Source organism: Temnothorax longispinosus, chromosome 5, assembly GCF_030848805.1.
Source record: "Temnothorax longispinosus isolate EJ_2023e chromosome 5, Tlon_JGU_v1, whole genome shotgun sequence".
Classification (NCBI taxonomy): Eukaryota; Metazoa; Arthropoda; class Insecta; order Hymenoptera; family Formicidae; genus Temnothorax; species Temnothorax longispinosus.
Window position 1 is genome coordinate 15,174,029 of NC_092362.1, and position 26,362 is coordinate 15,200,390.

The 26,362-nt window shown below is 44.9% G+C and overlaps 1 protein-coding gene across 5 annotated transcripts in view; it reads left to right on the forward strand.

The window, feature by feature from the left end:
- The first annotated feature begins 2,023 nt into the window (after positions 1-2,023).
- Positions 2,024-26,362, forward strand: part of Mura (ring finger protein murashka) — a 54,316-nt gene continuing 29,977 nt past the window's right edge. The window contains exon 1 of one of the 5 annotated variants that reach the window (XM_071779703.1): positions 2,024-2,289. Coding sequence is in view for 1 of the 5 variants with exons in the window: in XM_071779705.1 (XP_071635806.1) it covers positions 17,880-17,911 (32 nt within the window). In the remaining 4 variants the exon portion in view is untranslated. Of the gene's footprint in view, positions 2,290-17,369; positions 18,092-18,124; positions 18,264-26,362 lie in introns of those variants that run through there. The other 4 variants (XM_071779701.1, XM_071779702.1, XM_071779705.1 and 1 more) reach the window with 4 other exon arrangements.

Below are 26,362 nucleotides of genomic sequence, written 5' to 3' on the forward strand. Positions count from 1 at the left end.
CTGCCGCCAACTGATGCCGCCGCCATCTGTGAGACGCCTCGCGCCAGGGATACCAACGTTCCGCGCGCGCGCGACGACCGATCGTTCGGACGCGTTCTCAAGTGACGTGAGAAAGTAGAGTAAATCCGGAGATTCCGGAGCGCGGTCATTTCCGGAGTATCCGGACACCGACGAGGTATACATATTTTATTGTAAAAATATTAGATAATGGGTTTGTTTTTCCATTGTCGAACTGATGGCTGCACTAGTTCAGAGTTTAGCTTTTTTACTCCATATTAAAAGGAAAAAGATACGAATATAAAATAGACCTATTATATTATAAGAATATATCCTGACAAATCTGATGCGTAACCGCAAATGCATCGACCTACAGTATAAAAGGCTGCAATACATTTGATGCTACAATTATGCTCTAAAACGAGCTTTAAAACGTTCTTCCTCTCCTTCTTTCTTCGCTAAGAGAAAGGAGAAGAGAAATGCTTGGAAACATTTGTAGTGTTAAATGAACCGCAGCTTTCAACTGCTGTAGCAAAGATCCCTCCTTTACTCATGTACGAAACAGGATAGCAAATGGCCGCGGATTATCTTCGTCTCTATCTAATACGTGATTGGTTAATATTCGGTCGCTTAGGAACGTAGCGAAATAAATTTGTTTTGTTAAAAAATCAAACATACTTTGCATGGAACTTTGCAAACAGATGTTGCAAACAGTCCTGATGGAAAAAAAACAGACATTGGTCGCAATGAAACACATATACATATTTTCGACTTGCGTCATACTAATGTACATATGCGTAAGAAAATTGACCAAACACACATGTCCGATATAAATTTAAATTAGACACGTAATTGGCCAATTTCCTTATTGCGCGTGCGTTATTATGCGGGTTTGTCTGGATATATATACTCTACTACTAAAAACTATTAACTGTGGGGGCAAATTATCGTGAATAATAGGGCCCTAGGGCCCGGAGGTAATTGAATTGAAGAATCGATACTATCGACTACGGATGCATATTTTTCATTTCAAGTAACGACAAATGTGAGGCGTTATCTAAATTCATCTTCGACTTTGAGAACTTTGTAACGCGAAATTCGTCGACGGTGTCGGTAAAATCTCTTGAAAATATATTTCTCAAGTCTGCAAAACTGAACAACGTTTGGTACGACGAAAAATAGTCAAGGATGTAAACGTCATCCTGTCTTTTATCAATTTTTTTCTTTCAAACATCAATTTACAAATATCTTTTCGCAGTTTTGTCTTTCGGAGTCGACAAGTAGCGCTGCTACCGTTCCCTCTGAAGTTCGCGACGATCGTGACGTCACGTGTGGGCAGGTAGATAAAACCGCTACGCAGTATCGTCGCGCACAGCTCCGGCGTCTTCGAAGTCCAAGTATGTAATATGTATCCCGTACCCTGGATGGAGACATTCCGGTATACCTTTCGTTCTTTACACAATCCGAGATCCATCACAAGAATCGAATGGATCATGCGCTGCCTAACAATAAGTAAGAATTAGATGCAAAATGGTCATATTGATGGAAATACTCGAAATAGTGCGCGCGCGCGCGCGCGTGCAATTCGGAGCGCGATCTCTATTATCATCTAAAGCCGCCCCTGGCCAGCAGGCTGGCGGGGAAACGGCGGAGGGGCGCGGGAGGGAGACAAACACGGTCGGCGGCGGCGGCGGAGTCGTGGTCGTCGGCGCCGTGCCTCGTCACGGGCACGCATCGAAATCGGGGCGCGGGCGCGGGTGTCACGCGGTCAGTGCTTGACGCGGGTCGGGCCCCCGACGTCTCCTTTACGGACGTTTGGGTTTCTTTCGGCGCCGTGCGGACGCGGCCGGGTCTCTCTCTCGGGGCCCCTCTTCCCCTCCCCCCTGCCCCGCTGCCGGCGCCGCGCGCGGCGGGGCCTCCACGGCGATTTGATTGGGCGGGGTCGCGGGCGCACCGCCACCCTCCACCGCCGCTCACCGTACGATGAGGGACATGGAGCGACCTCGGTGTTGCTAGTGGTGAGCTGATCGCCGCCGCCGTCCGAGGCGACCGCCGATAGTCGGTCGGGGTCTTTCTCGTCGGAGCGCTCGGCGTCGTGTCCGCTGCGCCGCGCCGCGCTCATATTAAATGGCCGCGACGACTACGCGCGCGACGACTCAGCTACGCCTACGGCTTATGACGTCGCTCTGAGAAACGAGAAACCGAGAGAAAAAAAAAGAAAGACACGCACACGCAAAAAAGAGAGAGAAAGCCCCGCCAGTACGCGCTTTGCTCCCCGTCGTGGCTCGAAAGGTAGGAATTTTTTCCCACCGCGATTTCGGACGCGCGCTCTAGCTATGTCTGTCTCTGTCTGTATATACTCTGGCCCCCCCCCTCCCTCAACCCACTCTCAGCACCCCCTCGCGCTTCGCCTCTCGTCTCGCTCAAGCACCTAGCACCTTCACTCTTCCCCGCTGTGTTACCGCTGATCGCTCGCGCTTTGTCTCTCTGTGTGGCTTTCCCTCCCCGCTCTCGCTCTCTCTTCTCTCTCTCTCTCTTTGTCCCTCTCCACGCTCTCTCGGCCCCTTTTTCCTCCTCGACCTCTCTCCGCCGTTTCTCCATACCGCCGCCCCTGTAGGACGTTCTTTCGATACTCCAACTCGCTCGACGCGTTTTTCCGACGGAGTCGGTGAAATAAATTCCGAGATACCGTTCCCCGGCGGGCTCTTCTTTCCCTTTTTTTTTTAGACGTAACATATACGCGCCGCGCCGTGCCGTGCCCTCCTTTACCCGAGAGTCGCGCCGCCGCTCGTACCCGACGCGCGTTCAGCGTTCAGGCCTTCTCGCCTCCCTTTGTCTCGGCGAGCGATAGGCAGGCCAGGCGGGCACGCACACGGTGGTTCTTTCGTTTCCACGATAAGAGAATGCTAGCCGCGTTATATCGCCGGCGCACGAGAATTAACATGTACTACTACTGCGCACCGCGGTCTGGCCGAGAAAGGAGTTCAGGGAGGAAAAGAAAAGGAGGAAAAGAAAAAAAAAAGAGTTCGTTACACTCAAGAGAGTCCCAGTCGCTTCGCTCCGCACGCTGCACCTGCGACGTGTGTTTTTTTGTCTCCCTCCCCCTCTTCTTCCGCCTCTTTCCTGCCTCCCCCTTCCTCCTACTCCCCCTCCCACCCGGTCCGACGCACATCTGATCCTTTTGTCTGGCCGATCGGGACGTACGTGTGTGTGTACGCGCGCGCGCGTATAGTGTACCGTACGTTTGTTTGTATACAAATATCCGTTAAACGCGTGCACGAGCGCGTACGTACGTACTCGCGGTGCCCGCTCGTGCAACCCCGTCGATGTTCGAGCCGGATAGTGTCACATGTAACCCGAAAACCATAGCTTTCCCGGAAACAAAGAGATATCAATGTGGGGAAAAAAAAAACAAAACGTGCGCCAGAGTAGAGTAATTCGCAAATCTTGTCGCGCGAATATCAATGTTTAACGCGAACGTGAGGAGAGTCTCTTAAATTTTAATGAATTTAAAACCCGGTTATCGATGTGAGTGAAACGAGAAATTTGAATTCGAAGGAGAGCAGAAATCCAAGATAGCAATTTGAAGTCGAGAAGTGTGACTTTTTTTTCTTCCTAGAAAGAGATATTAAATTTTTTTTTAGGTATGTACACGAGAAAGTCGGGATTCAACGCGGCAAATTCAAGTACCAAGTTGAGAGGTAATTTTTGCTTCTTTTAAAAAGTAATATCGAATCTTTCGAGATGCGCGGAGAAAGTAAGAAATCCTGCAGACGATCGAAGTACGAAGTTGAGAGCTACGAGCTACGAGTTTTATTGTTTTTTGGGAAGGCGATAAATTTTTCAGATATACGGTGCTCCGTAGGCGCACAGCATATACGTATTTATATTATTAAAGCGCAATACGATTTTCAGAAGAGAAAAAAACAGACGTAGCGTAGCTACAATTGAAATAAATCTTTACAAGTTGAACCTGCAATTACATCTTACGTGTAATTGTTCGATGACAATATTACCGCATGTCTAAACGGCAGTGACAAGGAAAATTGGATAATCGTGGGGTTGGGGTGCCGAGAGAGAGAGCGAGAGAGCAAGAGAGAAAGGGGACGGGACGGTGTCCTAACATTGTGGCGCACGCACACCCCCGCATGTACGATGTGTATTTGTAGGAGCATGCATATACCGGGCGCGCATTTCCCATCTTCGTCCTCGTCGTGCGGCGCGGCGTGGCGCGGCGCGCAGACACGCGTCTCGCGAGGCTCACGTCGTTCGCGTTGCGACGACGAACGCGGAGGATACGACCAGCCCGGACCGAAAGATCGAACGCGATCGAACGGGATTGAACGGGGGTCCGCGCGCGCGCGCGGATTTTCTCCTACGCGACGGAGGTGGAAGCGTAACGGCGAGCGGCCGATCTTAGCAATTAACGGTACATCGCCGGCCGAGTATTTAAGCCGCTGACCCTTTAAATCCGTACGCGCGTGTGACGCCCTTCGATCGATTCTGTGTCGCGTGTCTGTGTGTATGTATGTGTCGACCACGCGCGCGCGCGCACGCATGCATGTGTGTGTACCGGCCGGGAATTGCGTTTCTGCATACGGGGTGTCCTCTCAGCCAGGGACGCTCGCCGATACTCCGATATTGGAGATGCTATCGACAGCTTTCCATTGATATTTTAGCATCGACGCTTCGCGAATTCGAATTGATGGAAAATCTTAGTGCAAACGGATGCTCTCTTCTTTATTATTTTCCTTTTTTTTTAACGGCTTGTAATTACGGTCGAAACGGATCATTTTGTTCGTCATGTGCCTTTTTGATTTCCAATAATTGAATTGTCCTTTTTTGGGGATGTAACAAACAGTGTCGAAAATAATGAACGTTGTTCTTGATATCTATTAACCCGCTGGCGATAATTATGTGAATAAATGTCGGTATTGTTTTTAACATAGATATATAATTGAGATATATGTATAATACCTGCACAGATCTGGATGAATTTGAAGTAGATTTTGCTTGTAATAAAACTTTAATTGTTGAGTAACGAAGTTGAGTAACTTCGTTATTTTTAAATAAAAATGACTCGATAAACAGCCATTTTTATAGCTTGGCTTTTAATATCTTTAAGCGCTTAGGATATCCGGTATACGTGTACATCCTACATAAGACTTATCAAATAGACCAATACGTGCGTCACAACTCTGCTACATGTGGAGAATTACAATTGAATTATTAAAACGCGCTAGAAATATCAGCTGCGTTGACATATAACATACATTGTATGTAACATAAATAGTTAAATATTAAAACTGAAATAACTTTAAACTAAAAACCTATTAAAATAACTATTAAATTAAAAAACTAGACATAATCGGTTATAGTTAATAAGATTATATAATTAGACGAAAAATAATTACAGCGTGAATCGATGGAATTTTTGATAAGTGTACTTTTTCGAGAGTTCGTGCATAAAGTAAGAGGTGCGCTGAAAATATTTGGGCTTGATTTGTAATTGTATCTATATTCCTCACTGGTTAAACTTCATCTCGTGCAAAATATACAGAAGCTGCAGCGTACGTATTGTCCGACAGAACGCGAGGCAAAATTACGCGACGGAGATGAACCTGGCGACGCGCACTCAGGAATTAAAAATTCGATTTGGAAAGAGATGATCCTTGCTCTGAGAGTCGTCTGTCCGTTTTGCCGATATTCGGGATTTACGGTCCGCCGTTAAATCGCGAATTAAAAACGCACTTGGGAAACGCGAATGAAAAATATATAGGTAACAACAGGGACCCGGAGAACCCGGGTGGTCGTTCTGTGTGCAGCGTGCATACTTATAAATGCATAGAATTTTTCAATAGACGGACCAGAAAGACCGGTGCACGCGTAGCAGCTTTTCCGAAGATCCGTCTAGCGGTTTGCAGGCTAAGATTTAAACCGTGCGGTCGCAACTCCGCCGCCGTCTTCCTGTAATTGATACATCGATTTGATGACCCCCCCCTCCCCCCTCGTTAAGGGAAAAATATCAAGGGTATTTGATATTTGGCGATCACACAAAAAATATTATATAAACTACATAATAAATATATTCCTTTTCATAACATTTTACTGCAAAACCTCAAGTATAATATTATTGTATTTATTACTATGAAAATTGACAATGAATTATATATATATTTTGTATTGTATTATATATGAAATTATATATATATTTTGTATTGTAAAAGCATATTTTACTTTATTAGATGCAATACTAGAATTATATATATAATGTGTGAATAAAATATAAATTTTAATATACAATAAATTCAATTTATAAATTTATATATATTTTAAATATATAAATTTAATTTATAAATTTATATATTTTAATATATACATTTTATTTTAGTTGACACACATTTACTTTTTTGTGATATTAGAATATCTAGAAACGCGATAGCCAGTCAATTTATCGTAAGAACGGAGAGTTAATTAGGCTACCGTGTCGTTTTTCCTTCTGTGGCGAATGTTTCCGGATTTTATTTGTATGAGTTTTTAGTTTTTACAATTGTTGTGACAACAGCCATTAATTGCAAACTCTTCTAAAACCATCTGTAGTCAAAATTTATAACAATATTTTTTTCCCGACGACGATGACGTTTTTTAAATGAAAATTTTACAATCCGGACTTTGTGCAATATCTTTCTTCACAGGGGCACATAGAAGAAAAATAAAAGCGCTTTTGTTATATAACTGAAACCCCAGCTAATTAAACCTATTACGAACTTGAGTAATTCAGGCTAGAAGCGTTATTGCGATACTATAATTGAAGATACTCTCAAGTTGTACTCGCGTAAAGATACAACGGTCTGTCTCGCCGTTGCGCATGGAACTTGGCGTGAAACCGTGCCTCTCTCTCTCTCTCTCTCTCTCTTTCTCTCTTGATTGCTACATTAATATTGTAATTTTTACTTTACTTTCAGACATAATAAACAGACCACTCGTACAAAAGCAACTGCACACAGAAAAATTTGTAAAATTTTTATCTCATGCACTTTAGTGAAATTTGATTGTTTTAAATTAAACTATTCGAAATAATTACAACAATCTTTTTTGCGAAATATAAAACTTGCGTGTTTTTAAATATAAATTGAAAATATACCTTCTGTTATAATGTATTTGGACAATAAAAGCTTTATTGTAATATTTAATCTATTTTTTCCGAAGAAATCAACTCTAAAGAGAGAAAAAGTATATTATATTTCGATTTTAAAGGTATTAAAGGTTTTATATACCGCGTCTCATTTCGTCAGACTATAGTTAAGGATAGGAGAGGCCTAGGAACCATCAGTACGCTTTACATAAGAATCCAAGAATTCTGACTATGCCTTTGCGCGGCTATCTCGGCGTGGTTTCACGTCCGCCTAAGGTTGGTTCAAAACGAAGAAGCAGCGGAGGGTTAGTCGAGCCCGGACAAGAGAGGTCCCTTTCGCCCTTTGCGTTATACAAAGGATACTTGAGCTTTCGCGGTAATCATTATACGGTAATTGGTATATCTTCATCCGCTTTCTGGGAAAACGGCTTCGTTGCAAGACTCGGGTCGTCGGAGCCGACGGAGGTGGCTATCCGGTTCGGAACTCGCGAATTATAAACGTACTCGGGATCCTAAAAGTTTCATGAAAAAATAGGGCCTTTGTAACGACAGCCGCCCATAGCACGGAAATTATAGATGCGCGGCGCGGCGCGCGTTCTCCACCACCCTCCTCCCGCTCCTCCTCGTCGCTCTTCTTACATTATGGAGCAAATTATAAGAGCCACTTTGCGCGACGCGGACGAGCTCCGCGTTCGCTGCGAGCAGCGTAATAATTTAGCGGACGATGGATCGCCTATGGGCGCGTCGATCGTCTGCGAACTCCCGGCGAACTCCGGCGCGATCGAACACCCCCGCGACACGACCGCGCTCTGTCCTTTCGAACGGAGCGGGCGCACCGGTGCGCAACGTTCCATTTGCGAAAAAGGGTATACGGGAGAACGGCCGACGGTCGGCTTTTGTGTTAAAACATGGGGCTTGATAGATCGTGGGACGCGGCTCGAAAGAAGTGTACGAGCAACACAGTGGCGTCTTTAAAATTCAGTTATTTATTTATTTATTTATTCATTCATTCAGTTGTCAGAAAACTTTCAGTTATGCTTGTAAAGCCGTGTCTACAATGAGAATTTGAGGCATAAAAATTAAGCTTTAAGCTTTAATCCGTAAGAAATTGACCAATCACGCGGTCAAGTGTTCTTTTCACACATTCAACTGTGATTGGTCAATTTATTACGGCTGAAGACTTAAAGCTTGAATTTTACGCATTAAATTCTCATTGTAGGCACCGCTCAACGCACTTCAGATTTCACAAAACAATACACTACGTATACAGATGTAAACTGAAGCATCGGTAATATACCACGACACGATGCGTATACCCGTGTATACAATTGTGAACTCGATATATCTTCTGCGCTCGATTTCCTTCTATATCAGAAAACCCGAGAGAGAAACAAAGAAAGAGAGAGAGAGAAAGGGCGAGAGATAGGTCCCCTGTTATTCCGCACGCTTTCACCGCACGATAGCTACGGCCCTGCACGACGCTTTGAAATTACAAAGCACCCGCAAGACTGTATGAATACCGTCCCGGAATTATTCGAAGCGACGTTCCCTTCGAAGTCGACCTGCGCATCCACCCTCCCACCTTCCCTGCTCTCCCTTCAAAGTCTCACCTGTCTCCGAAACGAACTCTCCGAACGCGTATACCAGAGACGCTTGACGCGCGACAATGGCCCAACTTCGCGAAGGCACTCTTTGAGAGAAAAATCTACATTGAAGTTTTTTTTCGTATAAAACTTTCAGCAACTCTCGTAGCGTTAATCGAATCGATACAGTCTCGGGGTTTAATTGATTTAATTAATTCGGCAGTCGAGCACGATTCTTATCTTCCAAAGATGAAAATAATTTTGTGTTACCGCAGAAAATCGTAGAAAAGTGTATTGTAGCATTATTACCGACTTTAATAGCAAAATTACCTTTTAATGGAAATTTTAATAGAAAATGAAGATATAAAATTTCTCCCTTTTTCACTTTCCGCGAGTTAATTTATTGACGAGCGCGAGACGAGAACGTCTCGTATGGGTCGATCTATAAAAAGTGAAAAACGCCTGATTGATTCCCATGTTTATTCATATAACCGCGTAGAAATACAATCGCGACGGACAGATTAAAATAAGTAAAATAAATTTCACCGCATCTATAAATTCTCATTTACCAGAGTTACGTTAATTGCAAAATGTCTGACTCTTTATTTGAGTCTCCGATACTATCGGAGTATTTTTTCTTTATTTCTACGACATATATTACGGCGAACAGGCCTCGGCTCGTGGAGGGATCCCGCGACCCGATCCTCGGCCCTGGCCGGTTCGCCGCTGGGCGAGAGAGTACACTGCTCTAAACCCGCGCAATAATTTCCCCCTTATTAGCCCGTCGCCCGTCGCGATCGATCGAACGTGGATCTCTCCGCGATCGCGTCTCCGCTCGGCTCGTCGCGCGGTGGTTATGGCAACGCGCGCGACGCCACCGGATCTCTCTCTCGCGAGAGAGGACCGACCGACGGCGACGGTATAGAGCCCCGGGAGTGCCCCGGGACCCGCAGCATGGGAACCGCATTCGAGAGACGGTATACATACGGGCATCCTGGCATTAGAGCCACACGCGATGCTCTATCTCCCTTCCTCCCCCGTACCCTCCCGACCTCCTCTCTCTCTCTCTCTCTCTCTCTCTTTCGCTCACGGTTTCTCTCGTGTGTCAACACGTTTCCGACGCCCACGACGAGTGACGCATGCGCCTCGCGCAACCTTATCAGTCCCTCGCTCTATCTCCCTTCCTCTTCTCTATACTCCCACCCTCCGTCCCTTTCTCTCGTTCTCTTTCGAGATACAAGGTGTCCCGGGCTCCCCCTTTTGCATTCCGAATTTCTGCGATAGAATTTGGAGTACGTCTCTCCTCGAGCAAACTGTCGGGACAATTTTTTTTAATCTTACCGAGAGATTAAAAACATGGTTGTTTCACGAGATAAATTTCAGAAATAAGAAGTAAGAAACATTATTTTTTTTAGTTGTCATTTAGATTATTTGAACAAATGTGCGTATAGATGCGAAAAAAGCGTGGTCGATCTAGGCAACTCTAATGCACACAATAACTCATTTATTATTGATGTTCAGTAATAATCCTCGTAAAGGAAGTTATAACAGAGCACGTCAATAATTGCTGTTGCACGTTGTTAGTGCAATAGTAGAGAATGCAATAGTAGAGAGCATTAATAAGTCTTCGCGATTCCTCTTTCTCTTCTCTTGTTTTTTCTACGTGCTGTTACTTCTTCCTTTTCCTCTTAGCTCTCTCTCTCTCTCTCTCTCTCTCTCTCTCTCTCTCTCTCTCTTTCTCTCTCTCTCTCTCTTTCGATCGTTTGCTAGATGCGTCCCTGTCTTTTCTACGAGTACTCCTCTTCGCCGTGTCGACGAGTCTCTTCGCTAAGCCAGCAGGCACGGAATTTTCCAATTCACAAGGGTGCATAGACGATGCGGGTCGTCGACACGGCAACATCTTCGATGTCACTCGTCGGCGAACATGCTGCAGGCGAGTGAAATTTCAAGCTACATCGCAAGTCGCGTGCTGGCATCGAAGATACCCTTTCACCGATACGGCCCTGTGCCAAAAACGTAAACCTAATTGCTCCCTTTCTCTTTATCCCCCTTTCTGTTTTCTCTTTCTTTAGCTTTTCTCTCTCTCTCTCTCTCTCTCTTTTCAGTGATGGATTTTAATTCCCAGGAACCTTATCCCGCGACACAGTTGTAATCGAAATGACATTTTTTACGAAAGCGAAATAGTTTTAATTATTATTTCGCTGCAATATTTTATTTTGCGTTGCTATAAATATGTGGAAATATTTTTTACGTTTATATTAATGAATATACGATAGAAATACGAGAGGTTTCTACACCGATATAGCGTTGAAAGTTAAGTTGTGGGAGATTAAATCGATTAAAATCCTTAATAAAACCTGGTAATAAGAAACAAAAAATAACGATGTAGCGTCTCGTGAAATGTTACTTCTCCGATGGCTTTTCAATAACTCGGGCTTGAAGACGGCTCAACGGTAAATCCGGCACTGGTCCTCTCTCCCTCTCCCCTTCCCTCGCGCTCTTCGTCCTTATACCGTCACCCTCGTTCGTACGACGCGATACAGCCTTTTCCCCTCCTCTTCCGTTCCCATTGCACACACCAATTTTCCAATTGATAAGGGTGCATAGTTGATACAGAGCGGCCGCGCAACCCTATCCGTCTGCATCCCGCTTTATCTTCCTCGCTTCTCCGTTATCTCTCTCCGCTTCCCCGTCTCCCCTCTTGCTACCTATCTATCCTCCTTTCGATCCTCATCTAACTCATCTTTGTCTCTCTCTCTCTCTCTCTCTCTCTCTTTCGCACGCACCTTGTCAAGTTCAGCGCGCGGCTCTGTCGTTTAAAATATTGACAAAAGCGGCTGTGGCCCTCGTCGCACGAGGCGCGGAATCGCGAATGTCGCAACGCAAATTTTGCAAGTTATCTCCCCGTGAGACGCTTTCCTATGTCCACATCGATTCGTCGTCAGTCGTCATCGGGAGCAACAAAGCGGAGCCTTCCCCCTTCTTCTCCCATCCCTTCCGCCGGTCCAGCACGCGTTATTTCGCGCGCGACCTCGTGCGCACCGCGCGGACACGGATTTCCTCGTGGAGATCCCACGTGCGTGGATCCGCTCACCTTTTCTGTAAACGCTCGCGAATAGAATGCCCGTGCCAAGATCGGAAAGCGAGTATCCGAGACATTTTGCTTGTCCCTCTTTCACGGTATAGCGGGTGACCGGGTACGTTTTCTGCGTGCGTGACGACGACAGAATACGGGGAGAGAAGGTATATACGAGACTGGGACGCACACCTGCGTTTTCCCCCTTTACTCTTTATTATTAATCGGGATAATTCCGTCGATGTATCCTCTTATCGGTTTTTTAATCACCGAAAATGCGTCGCGTGCGGCATAACGAACGAAACTGGGGCTGACGTCGTGCGTCGTTCCGTTACGACATATACGCGATATCTCCATATGAGGCTAAGGTCTTCCTCGAAGAGAGTAGAAACCTACCGAGCACCGAGCGTCTGCCGACCAGTCGGAAAACTCGGCTATCGATCCGGGATCTCCGCGATAAACACACGAGGTAGCGAACGAAGGGAGAACTCGTTCCTGCCGAGCGCGGACCGTGCGCTCGTTGCGTAAAATTAACAGTCATGTTCCGAAACTCACTTTCCCGTCTGGGATTTCGGTGGAGAGAAACAGAGAGGGAGAGCAGAGGGGAAAACGGAGAGGGAGAAGGTACCATGAGAAAACGCTGCGAAAGGTATGGAACAAAACCGTGGCGAGCGAGCGAGAGCGGGGGACACGTCTCCTTTTCCTTTTAACGCCGAGGTAGCTTTTCCTTAAAGCGCGGTACGCGCTACTGTCTGTAATAAGGACGGATATCCGGGGAAAGAAGAAAGGAGGAGGAACGTTTTCTATCGATACCGAATTTGATCGATATCGAACTGCCTGGCACGCTGTATCTGAAGACGAATCCGTGAGAGAGAGAGAAAAAGAACAAGAGAGACACAAAGAAAGAGAAGGGATTTATATATGTAGAGAGAGACAACATCTTGAGCTTTGTCACCCGACATGACGCACTCGCGACGGCGCGGCAGCTGCGTCGCGCGTTGCCTCGACCCGCAGCGCGCGGCGTGTTGATTTTGGTTTAACTCGGAGTTATCAGCGGTGCTCGCGGTGCTCGGCCATGATAGCGTCTGGCCTGACGCTCTCGTCGTCTACGACGAGAGCAAGAGAGAGAGAGAGAGAGAGAACGGCGCTGCGCAGTGGCGGGCGCGCGATCGTAGAGCGGCACACACGGTATATAGGCGGATATTACGGTATCATCGTGCGAGATATGATTTCGAGTAGAACGGGAGATTCGACGGCGATAAGAGCGCGAGATAAAATTCCCGGAGGAATTCGTCCCGCGTCCGCAGACGCGTCAGAAAAGCGAAACGCGAGCGGCGGGCGTGTGGAAGTGCTCGCTCTCGACGTTGTTCCACGCGAGTTCCAGCCGAGAACGCGTTTTTTATGCCCTGTAAAAAAAGTATGTGAACTGTGCAACACGGCACACGAACGACAATGGAAAACTGCACTGCATGAACAACAAGCGTAAAAATTATACATTCCATTAAATTTATAATTGAACGTGTATACATATTTCCATCGTAGATGGTATACATTTTACATTTGTTCAACGTAATTTTGCAGACTTTTTTCCACAGTGCAGGGTGGATTTTTTTTATCCCCATCCTAGATAAAAAAATTTTCCTCACAGTGGGTAAACCATCACGTCCGTGGAATTAAAAAGGCGCATGCGTTAAGCTGGATCCAAACTAAGCGAGCGAGCGAGCGCGAACAAACGCGAATAAACGACTTGTTTCGACGAGATCGAACCTACGACGAATATGTTCCGGTTCACTTCGATATGTCAAAGGGAAAGAGCTCGTCACGTTCGTGAATGTTCGTTCGCGATCGTTCGTCCTTGGTGATTCTGATTAATAAATTCACGAATTCGGATATATGCGACTCTTCGCGCAGTAAGATCCGAATAATCCCGGCTAATTTAGATATCCGAACTCGAGTAAATGAATGATTTGATGTATTAATTATTTCCGAAGTAAATTCGGAGCGTTTTGCAGCCCTAGATTTTGGACTTTAAACTGTTAAATTCGTGGTGTCAAATTACATTCAATTTGAATCAATTTTAACCATTCGTATCGCCATTGCTACTAATCAAAATATCGTTAATTTAACTAAAACAAATGTCAATTTAATTAAACCAATGGAATAAAAATAATACTGTTTGTGTGAAAATAATAAATTTCGATACACATGGTAAGTTAAAAATCACAAAATGTTATTTAACTCAAGGTACTGATTTAAATTTCATTTTTTATTTTTAACAGTGAGTGCATAAGTATTTTATTCAGCTCGAAATTCGCTCTTATCCTTCCCATTTGCTTCCCTGCTTGATTGTCGTTATTTTCGCGGCAGTCCACGGAAAGAAACGCCACTGACCTTCTTCTATACATTTAATCGAACGAAGGATGAAGGACTTAAAATCAAAATGTAATTTTAGAGAAGTTCTCTTAAACAGATAGATGGGAAGTGCGACGCGCATCAATCGTCGCCGTCCAGGATAGTCGCGGGTAGAACGCGCGTTGGCGTGCCGCGGCAGAGAGAGAATCTAATCTCGTCGAAACGATAGCGATTTCAAATAGCCGCTCTTCTTCGGTATCTTCACGGTATCCTTCGCGCGTCACGAAGTGTGTGTTTACTCGGCTTCCTCAGGGCTGTGCCAGCCCGAGTTCCCCGGATCAGCGTGGACCCTCGTGTGGGTGCGGCCTTTGGGAGGAAGGGGCCCTCGCTCCGGCCGACCCGGCGCTCTCTCTTCCAGAGTAGGTCCTATCTTTTTTCCACCTTTCTTTTTCTTCTCTCTTCCATTCGACGCGTCCCTTCGTCGCGCTTATGGCTTCGGCATCGGCCCTCCCTCCCGTATAAGATCGCCCCTATCTTCCTTCCTCTCTGTTAACCCTCGTAGGGATATTAAGCCCCGTGGCGTCCCAGGGCTGTAACATTCGTAGAGATGAAACCGAGGATGAAACTCACGAGAGACCCTTGGAATTCCGATGTCAGCTTGATGCGACGCGTGTCTGTAATGTCGGAATCCATCCGGAGAAACGGTTTCGTATTATTTAAAAATAAATACAAAGCCTTCTAAATTTTTTAATCTATCTCAAAAATATCAGCGCTGCTCGTTTTTTTTATTCCTTATGTATAATATGACACGCGTTGTTATCGCGGAATTTATCCGAGAAGAAACGATTTCACGTTATAAATTTCTGAATCTACTTCCACACGTCAGTGTTGCTCTCGTTTTTGAATTGCTTATGTACAATACAAACAATAATAATATTATATATAAAATTTAATACTCATTATATATAAAATTGATTCGAGTAATATAATCGACGTTACAATAGCCACCGATAACAGCCACCAGTGGTTTCGATCCTAGTGACGTATAAAAAATGCACTTATTTGCGTGTTAGCAATATAGCATTTCATGCAAGGCAGGACGACTTTTTTTTCTATGCTATCTTTAAAATATCGTACTTGTGTGTGCGGTTTCACGATTATTTTACGCCGCGGAATATTTCATAGCAAAACTTTTAAAGTCGCGAAATTTTTTATGTCATCTAAAACGGTGACGGATAATGGACTTCGATCTGACTTTGAAAATGTCAAGTATCTATTCTGGAGTTTCCACATTCATATATTCGAAACTTATTTAGTGATTGACCTGAAAATGCGTCCCACTTCTAAAATTGATTATGAATGTATGAGGACTTCTTTGTTTTGGGAATGAATAATTCCGTAATTGGGCGTTCGGTTTAATTCTTTTCGCGCAATAAAAATCGATTTTCAGCTAATCTCCATCATCTATTCTGCTGATCGGCTTTTAAGTAGGTGCACTTGGCTTTGAATGAAACAAAACGATCGGAACGATCGTCACCTAAAGTAGGAAAATAACGGACTTTAAATTGAGTAGGTATACGTCGCGATTGGAAAATGAAATGGCACTAATTGAGAAATCGCTAATAATAATAATTGCGCACCCTATTAATTAATTTACGATTAACTGGCGCGTTGCATGCGATTTGTGGCGTTTTGGATTCGGTAACGTTGCGCGCTCGACAATGGAACGGTTGTATAGCTTATTTGCGTCAGAGCAATGGGAAATATGTAGATATACATATACATACATATATCGGGTGGAGATATATTTCGGTAATAACTTGGATAAGGGAGTTTGTTGCGTCTGTTCCAATTGTTGCGCCGCTGCGGCCGTCACAATTCGACTAGGGCGTACAATATCGCTTCGCCGCGCTTTTGCGCATATATGGTATTCTACTTTCTAACGATCTTGCCGCCCAGTTCCCACGAGTATCGGCGAGAATCGCTAAATTTACCCGCTATATCAAAGTCGTTAGACATCTCGCGTCCTATAATTATACAAATGGTGACATATCTAACATCTAACTTAACGACACGCCGCCTCGACAAAAGTAACAAAAGTATAAGACGCGGTATGTCTTTACGTCACATTACGCAACATTTAATTAAATATTACGATCTTTTTGGAATTTTAAAACACAATGTGTAAAAATTTATTGAAATTACGTTTAGGTATACCTTCATTTATTATATATTATGAAAAGATTACTTTGTATTTTGTGTTTTATAGTCACACTATAAAATACAATAACTAGCTTAAACTATCTGGCGTTGCTCGGGATTATCACAAAGTTAAGGGGATGGAAATCAGTAATTATGCAAAATTTGGTCCAGATCAGTCAAAAGGTTTAGGAGTTAATAGGGAATATACAGACAGATACACATTCTCTAGTTTATATACATATATAGATAGAGCAAATAAATATATTCCAAATATAATATATTTAAAAAATTATTAGGAATGCGCGCGAGAAATTAAAACATTTTTTGATAAAGGAATATTAATTAGTTTGGATACTGAGATGGTAGCTTCTCTCGATTGTAACGAGATCTCCCGCTGCAGGGAACATTCTTTTAGAGTCAACGAAAAAAATACATAACTAAATAAAATCTATTTAACGACTTAACAATTAGTTTCTGGTTCAATTTTTGCAGATGATTTAGATACGAATTTGATATTTTTCGGGCATTAAGAATCGTTCGGATAGTTCGAATACCCGAACTGAAGTAGTCAGATAATTCGGTGAATTATCTGAATTATCCGAATCCCAACAAATCCAAATCGTATTTACAGTCCTACACTGTAAAAAAAAAGTATGTAAAATGAGCAGGCATACATTCGTGTATACTTGTTATTTAAATGTACGATTTGTACAGCACACACGTACGGTTATAAATTGCATAAACGTTAACCCGTTCGCGTAATTCTCACATACTCTTCGCAACAAGCTGTAAGCTCCTCAAATTCGAACGTGGTATTCGACGCGCAGCGTCCGCACCTGTGATACGCGTCCCCTTCCCCCGTTCACCCTTTCCCAACCCCCCGTCTCTCACCGCGGGAATGATAGTTCCCCGTTCCCCCACGTTGCGGCCGGCATCCCCTCCATCGCGTCGCGCCGCGCCGCGCCGCGCGCCGCGTTTCCGAGTCCTGCTCAGTCGGTTAGGATTCGGCATTCAGTTGGTGGTGCGTCGTCGTCGGACGAAGTGTCGTGTCGGAGTGCGCGGTGTTTCGGTGTGTCTCGCGTCTCGCTCCCCGAACTGAAGTCGCGAGTGAGCGAGCGAGGGAGGGTGATACGCGCGCTCTAGAGCGAGGAGGAGAAAGAGAGAGTGTTGTATCGGCGGCGGTGAGAAGAGACGTGCGCGCGCGCGCGAATATATACGTGCGTGCGGTGCGTGCGTCGTGCACGCGAGTGTTTCCTCCTCCGTTGACGGTCTTTCGAATCGGTGTACGTGTGTGTGTGTGTCTGTCTACGTATACTACGCCGTCGCGCTCGCGTGTCCGCGCCGCCTCTGGTCCCTCGATATACCGTCGTCGTGGCTTCTGCTCTCTCGCGCTTCTACGTCCGCTCTTCGCGCACACATACACACACACGTTTTGACATACACGCTCGGGGGACGGGCGCGATCGAGCGCCGCGTGCGCGCGCGCACATACACGCGCGCGTAACACGTATACGGGAACAACACGACGTGGAGGCATGACAGCGACGCGGGAGTGTTACCCCATACGGTAGGACAAGCCTCTATACACCGTGTCCCTCTTCTTTTGCGCTAGCGATTGCGATTGCGACGACTGCGACGACGACGAGGACAGGGACAGCGACAGCGACGACGACGACGAGGACAACCGAGAGCTGGACGGTGACTAAAGACTCTCTACACGGCGGCTCTACACGGCCTCGGGTACCAAGTGCGTAAAAGTGTAACTCGGCTCGCCACACACGGCCGACGACGGCCACGACTTGGCCACAATTGTTTTGTCCGAATCGATACGCCCCCCTCCCGCCCCCGGCGGTGGCGAGCGCTTTCGTATGCCGCACGGCCAGCGGAAACGGCGACGGGCCTTCGTGTGATTTCATCGCGTACGTCTTTTGGCTTTCTCTCTCTCTCACACACACTCTCATTCTGTCTCTCTACATCATCGAGGGGACCACGTTATATTGATAATCGACGCAGCCGAACAATTTACCGTCCCCCTCTTCCTTGTTTATCTCGTCTCTCCGCCTCCGACGTGCTTGTATACATCCCTCCTTTCAGGAAGATTCTTCGAATATCCTTCGCTCGGTCTTTTCGGTCCTGTCATCGTCGCGAACGTCTCCGAGCTCTGCGCCGCCGTTGTCGTCGTCGTCGGTGACGACGAACGTCGCATTACCGCCAATTCTGCGACACACACGAGTGCCAAGGAGCTTTTCTTCCTGCCGGCGACGTATGTAGCCTGTAGACTGTTTTGCTCGGCGCCCCACCGTACTGCGTCGTCCGCGGCATTCGGACGAAGGCACTTTCGTGTTTTGTTGCGCCACGACGATACAACCCTCGGCACGTAACGCGTCAACGTCGTCGCGTCGTCGAGCGGTGCGTCGATGTGCCTCGCGAGACGTAAACAGGGAAAATCGAAATGATGTCGAATTCCGACGCGCGGAGCAAACGGCTCTCTGTTTATACTCCCGCGACGACGGGAGGGGGAGGAGAGACAACGGCCGAGTTAACCGCGATTAACTTGCGATTAACTCGCGATTTCTAATATCTCGGCGTCTCGCAGAGGCCCCCCTCCCGTGCTCGTTGAGAGCTCTCCCCTTTTTCTCCCTTGTTAAGATTAATCGCGAGTCAGCCGCGTTAGCCGCTCGATTGATCTTGTCGGGATTATACGGGGCGTTCCGGAATTGTCGATCGATACACGGATGTTTTATCTATCGAACTGTTTTTGATTATCGTTTAATGCGAACGCGCTTGTTTCAAATGAAATCGCCGCGAGAATTACCACAATTGGAAAACACCTCTATTTTATGGGATATTAAATTTAATTGGTTTGAAGCAAGGTGTTAATGAAAAGAGAAATCGAAAGAAATGCGAGATGCCACTCCCTTTGCGATTCTCGAGGAATTTCGACTCTTTAATTTCCTAACCATGATCAATAAATCTCTAAAAAAAAAAAAAAAAAAAAAAGTAATGCCGAAGGTAAAGTCTGTCTCAAATAGGAGGATTTTATTTGTTTGCCTTAGTCCAAAGATTAATGAATGACTTTTACTGCCTTCGAAGTACTCGAAGGCCGTTTGTGCCTGTATTAATAAAGAGTCCATTCCATGTTTTGCAGTGACTGACATTCTCGTCTTCTGTTATTTCTGGATGGCCATAGATTTTAGGCGAAATACCTACATCGAATCTGTTTAGGGTGTTCGAATGTGTACTTGTCGCTTAAAGAGGAAACATAATCAATAGAATAGGTTTTACTACTCGGTGTACACACAAGTTAATTTCTCGTTGTACACCGCGCTATCGGCCGTTATCGCGTCTTGGTCGCACCCCACCGATTTTACAAATATAATTACGAATATAATTACGTCGTCTGTATAATATTCGAATAGAGCGGATTCGTGTGTGCTTCGATTAGCCGGAGGAGATATTAATCTCGGAGCACAGGGAGAGTGCGTGGCGTTTCTGCACGCGCAAACCTACGAACTCGCTGTCCCGGATGTATCGTATTTCTTCTTCTTTTTTTTTTCGTCGCGACGCCGACTCTCCATTCAAATCGACGATTGCAAAACGTCGCGTGTTGCATCGCTCGCCATTGGAATGAAATATTTACCTGTCTCTTGCGACACTACGAACGTCATCGCGCGATTCTCTTCGTCCGGCTACCATCTTTCGTGGATACTTTTCCTCACGCTCGAATCACGGAGCCACTTCGAAACTTGCGGAGCAATCGTATCTTGCAATAGAGACGTTAATAAACAACGTTTACCAATCATGCTGAATCAGGGTGGCGTTGTTTTGCCATTTCGGGTATCGTTGGAAAATTCGATATTTCGCACGCGGGAGAAAGAAAAATATTGCGATACTTTTCCGTGATATTCATACGATTCGTGAAAGAGCAAGCAAACACGGCGATTGGCAATAAATTCCACAAACAAATACGAAGGTCAGTGAAACGCGTGCCTATTTTTAATTACGCTGAATCGGATTTAAATATATTTTAATGCAAACGCGCTTGTTTAAAATATCGCCACGGGGGATCATCGCAGTTGGTAAATCCTCTATCTTATGGAGTATTAGGTTTAAATTGCTTCGATTAAAATAAACATGATAACATATATTGCTTATTCGTGTGCGTTACTTGTTTATGTCGCGCGCGACGGCCACGATCTATCAGAAAAGTTTTCGGATGCATAAACACCCTGCAAAAATGTTGCTTAACATACTAATGCCTGGACCCATGGTGTAAAAGGAGAATATCGCCTTCGAGGGCCCGACATTGAACGCGCGCACATGTATATTCACTCGGGCGGACGGCTCGTCGTTCTCGGAGCCGCTTTAATGTTCCTCGTTTATGCACGATAAATAAATAGAATAAGTGACTCGGTTATACGATCGACTCGCCGACGTCGATCGCGCAAACATTCATCATTCGCATTTATATTATCACGTACAGCGTACGTGATAATGCAAATGTCGCCACGAGCAGAACTCGACGTCGAACTTGTAGGAACAAAAAAATACAGCTGCAAAATAAATACAGACATTAATAACTGTCGACACCCGCGCGATCGTCTCCGCAAACGTTAATCCCCATACCGCAATTGGCACGCGCGATAAAACGCGTTTGCGCATCAGAAATACGAGAAAGGATTCAATTATTTATCATATTAATTTTTGGCACAGCTGATTCCGCGTTACGTAAAAATGTTTCCAGTCAAAATCACGTGTCGCGAGAGACTCGCGAGATTAAAATGTCATATAAACGTTCGGCGCGCGCAAAACATTTTACAAAATAATTGTCCCTCTCCCTTTCTTCTTGGTGTTCGTATAATAAAAGTTCGTATAATAAAAGTTCACTGCTCTAATTAGCAATAATTGCGATCGCGTTTTACAGTCAATTGCTAAATTAACTAATGGTGCACTTTTATGTAACTTCACGATAACGTCAGATTGCCAGATAATTGGAAATACATCCGCGACCTCGAACGTTTCGTAACTTCTAAGATGACCATCCGAATTGGGTGTAATGTAATAATGTGATATAATATGAAGGTCTATCGTTTTTGAGTCTTGAATCGTGTCTCATATGTGTTCTTTCTACATCCGTTTTCCAGTTTCCCCTTTGTCAGAACCGCATGGTCGATTCGCGGTACGCCCTTTCGACCGTCCGCCAAGAGAAATATAATACTATCACGATAAACCGCGTTTCTTTTACTTCTCTTCTCGAATATAGCGTCATCGCATTTATTCTAAACTTCCTGTGCTTTTGTTTCCTGTGGCCACTCTCGGTTATTTTTCTCGCGACGCCGCGCCGAGGGAAACATGTTCGGGGCTGTTTGTGTACCGAATGAAAAAAAATGACTCTCTTTCCCCTCTATGAGGTTTACGATATATACCCGTAAACTTTTCAATGTGGCACGCAGGTTGTGACAGAGCGGTGATGTTGGCAACTTCGCCAGTGTATCGCAATCTGCGCGCCGTATATATATACCTACGTTGATTCCGTCGACGTCGGCAAGATAAACGTCTCTCTCCAAGTTTTCGTTCTGAATGAAGAAACAAATTACTTTTTTCTTTGAAGCATCGCATATCCATACGCAGCGCGCGAAACTGCGATACGTTGCCGATATTATCTTCAGCTAGCATAAATTTAATTTGAACAAAGAATGAAGTCCGTTTGGATTGAAATATCGCGATACGTCGCCGTGATATTGCTTCGACGCTTCGTCGATTATCTTTCGCCGATATCGAGGAGGAGACGCTCGGAGCTCTTCATTTTGAATAAAGAATAAATTTACTCCGACCTCTCTAAGACCCAAGATATTGCATATTTACGAACGCGCGCGAGCGCGGCTAAGCATTTCATTACGGCCGCGGCGCGAGGAAGCGGCGATACGCGGTCGCGTTCTCGTAAACAGCTCAAGGAAGTAACTCGTCGAAAACTCGTCTCGTAACACAAAATACGCGATCATCAGCAAATTTAGCCGTTTCGATACGTAACGGCGGCGTGTAAATCCCGTGTGTGAACGCGTCGATCGCCCTTCCTCGGAAAATCGTACGTTTTAATGATAAATTAACGTCGAGGACGAAGCGAGGAAAGCGGTTGCCAAACGTTACGCGCAAGAAACTTGGGGGGGCCAGGCGGGATCCGTGCCGTCGTCGTCCCGGAACGCGCAAGCTGGTCGGGGAACATTGTTCGCCAGACACGGCATATGTTCATGAAGGTCTCGTAGCGGCGAGAGAGAGAGCAGGTGGTGGCCGGGGGAAGACAGGTATCTCTCGGAGGTTTTTCAGGAAGCCCCGAGCCAGGTACCCGGTGATCGGTATTTTCTATAATAGCTGCCGCGCCGGCTACGGCCAGACGGATAGATTTCGGACGTAAGAATCTTTATAGCGGACACAATATACTGAATCTAGAGACTGCGCGACCTTCCCGTGAATCCCTTTTTAGAATTTTATTCCCGGGGTGAGCCCTACGCCCTCTGGCCCGGATAATTTCGGCGGAGATCCTGGGAAAAAGGAGGAAGAATAAACGCGAGGCACGTTTTTGTAGCCGTCGTCGGGGAAGACGATTTCACGATATACCCGTGTTTCTTTTTCGATTTTTACGTGACGTGACATTGTCATTCCTCGACTTATCTCCTTTGCCGTGACGTTGCCTCACGTTGATAATGAAACATTACGAGAATCGTGAATCAGTCTACGATAAGAGAAAGCGTTTTCCCTTGAGGTGAGCTGAAAAGCAATGTGGTATCGAAACAAAGCCTGAGTCTTCACGAAGTTATATCGCTACTCACTATTATTGCCCGCAAATAAAATTATGTTAAAATTATGTTATTATTGCCCGCAAACAAAATTATGTAAAAATAGATCATAGGAGAGTAATCACCCACAGTAATTATTAATCTTAGAGTTAGTTATGTGCTATTCGTTTTCATATTTACGAGGTTTTAGTCTCACTTTTATGCTTCGTAGTCTTTCTTTTTAAGTAGCGATCTCTCCACGCTTTCTCGTTCTAAGGAAAATGATAAATATCCAAAACTCGACAAAATTATCTCGATCAAGCAAAAAATATTCCAATCTGTTTCAGCATGGAACGAAATTCGTGTACCGGAAAAAGGTACACGCGAAATGTAACGGGCGAATGCACACTTAAACTTATTTTCTCCGTATGATTGATTTTCTACGGTTGTCGCGTCCCTCTTTTTTTAGGCCGAGAGAGTACGCACTGAAATTTATTTTCTCTTTGTTGTCTTCAATATTTGATATACGCGATCGCGCCAATCGGTCGATCGAGAAAGCGCGCGCGGTGTTTACAGCCGCGGATGAGCAATGCGCAATTTACCAGCTTGCAATAGCCCCGCAACAATCACGGAATGCGCGTCGCAATTGTTGAGCACTTTCGCTCTCACGAGCGCATCGCCGATCGGCCGCGGAAGCCGCGCGCGTTGCTGCTAACGTTGCAACAAAACCGGGAAAGCTCTCGACCGTGATCTGGCTGTGTTGCAAAAGATCGTGAAAGTCAGAGTCACGAATTCGTTTACGAATTACCGGATGTCTCGTATCGAAATGTCCACGTGATTCACGCGCGGAGACCTTAGTCATTCTTTCGGTTGCACGTAATTGATATAAATATCATTTAAAAAATATAAAATGTTACACGCACACAGTGAGAAAAAAGGGAGAGAGGGGGTGCCTTCAGATAAGTTGGGAATAATTTTTACGAAGAAATAGAACACAGAAGAAAAAATGTAAGAAAACTTACGTCATTTTTTAGGCTCTAATAATTCTTTTCAAATTTTTCAATTTGTATCGAAGACGCGCTTGGCTTTGTGTTCCATAAATAAAACACTATATCTTTGTTTTGAAACAAAAAGTGAAAACAGAAAAGGAGAAGTTTGTTCTTGAAGCAATTCAAGATCTCATCTGTTTTAGAATCTCCTCACCTATAAATATAATATAATATACTTTACACGTATCCTCTTCTTATACATGATATATTACATATCATACATATAATATATTGTAACTTTTATACATAATATATCCTTTTTGTGATTTATGTATATGTATGTATCCTATTCTATTCTCCGAATTGAATTTTTTTCAAGATTTAATTGCGATTTCGTGTTTCATACTCGAAATATGTTTATATGGTATTTTATTCGGGTTTTGCGTGGGCATACGGTGTTCTCTAGGTGAAAAGGCATTCTCCGGGTTGGCCAAACTTTTCGTGGAAACGCCTTTCTGCAACATGGACGTGAACGATTGCTGTTCCCCACTGCGAAGGGCCGTAAGGCACGAAGGTTAACCAATCATCTCTTCTCCCCCCCCCCCTCTCTCTCTCTCTCTTTTTCTCAGGTGCTATCTATAATATCCACGTGTCTGTAAGTTGCTATTGTAGGTACGTGACTACGGTAATTGCTCAAAATTCTCTGAAGTATTTGAAGCACGATTGACAACCTGGGAAAAGTGCGTTTTGTTTCGCTGATATTGGTTTTTCATTTTTTTTTTTTTTTTTTTTACAATCTGTGTCGGTTCAACTATCACGAAGAGTTTTTGCGCGATTAGATACCATACTAGTTGCGTGGCATCGCGTGCGTTCCTGCCAATCTCGCCGTGATATTTCAATCGAATGATCCGAAAGGTCATCGAGTGGCATCTCACGAGAATTGTTAATCCCTTTGTTTTTGCGATTTTTCACAAATTTTTTATGACTTTGATTGAGCGAGAAAATGGAACGAGACGAATATAAACAGAAAAATGCTCCCTCGATTTTTTTATCCTGCTACAAGAAGAATAAATTATGCATTTTCTTACCTAAATTACAGAAAATACAGGGTTTAACTGTTATTGGAAAATTAAGAGCTACACCGAAATACATTTACTTTATTTACTGGAAATAATTATATCAATAATTTAAATTCGCAATTTAGATCTCGACACGTGCGGGATATATCGTATGTACCGATTCTTTTAACATTAGACGTCATACTCTTCTTAAAGTCGCAAAGAAGCAAATTTCACGACTGTAATTACATCGCAGATGCGCGCAGTCAATTTCCCCGAAATCGTAACGTCAAACGTAATTCGCTGCAACACGATCGCACGGGACGGAGTTAAAGACGCCTGGTGCACGAAGAACGTCCGCGACTCGCCCTTCGGTCCTCGGAGATTCGTTCCAACTCCGAAAAGCTAGTTATCCGTCTGCCTCTTCCCTGGGGGCGAGGGCGGGAGGGAATCTTCTCCCAGAGGAAGTTGCCCTAATCGTACGTCCAAGAGACGAAAAGAGCAGCTTGTTTTCTTCGATATCCGTATCTGGTAGTCGTGCAATTACACATTTGTGCCGAATCGAAAATAAATATAAGCGAAGCAACGTTTCTCTCTCTTGCAATATGCCGTTGCCGATGTAATGCGTGCCCCGGTATTTTCAAAGGCTTCACCTTCGAGAAGATCGAATCTTCCGAGCTAGAATTAGACGGGGAAACGTGTGTGTTCGCGATGGGAACTAAATCTATAATTAATTTACCAAACGTTTATCTCGTTCCTCTTGGGGAGACGTGATCTTCTCGTCGATATCGAGAAGACGTTCGAGTAACATCTCGACGTTTTAATTAAAAACTGCAAACTAAGGATTGTCCTTGTGCCGCAACGAGTGTTTAAAGTTACGGTTTTAATACGCGGGTTGACATAAATCGCGTGTCAATTAAACCCGTGAAACTCGGGTGCACATACGACGATGAGGGGGGGGGGGGAAGATTTCCGCGATAGGAGTGTATTTTCGCAAAAGAGAAGGTGAGGAGGGGAGAAGCGGTAAAGTCATCGCGCGAACTTCTTAGTCAGCGGCCATGACGGAGAGACCGCAACCTTTTCGAGCGGAGACGCCAACGTGCGAGTTGGTTCGCTCAAGTAATTGCGCGATTGCCTCGGAGCAAGACCCGAGCGCAATCGCGGTCGTATGTTCGATAAATCGAAGTGGCTCCCCGGG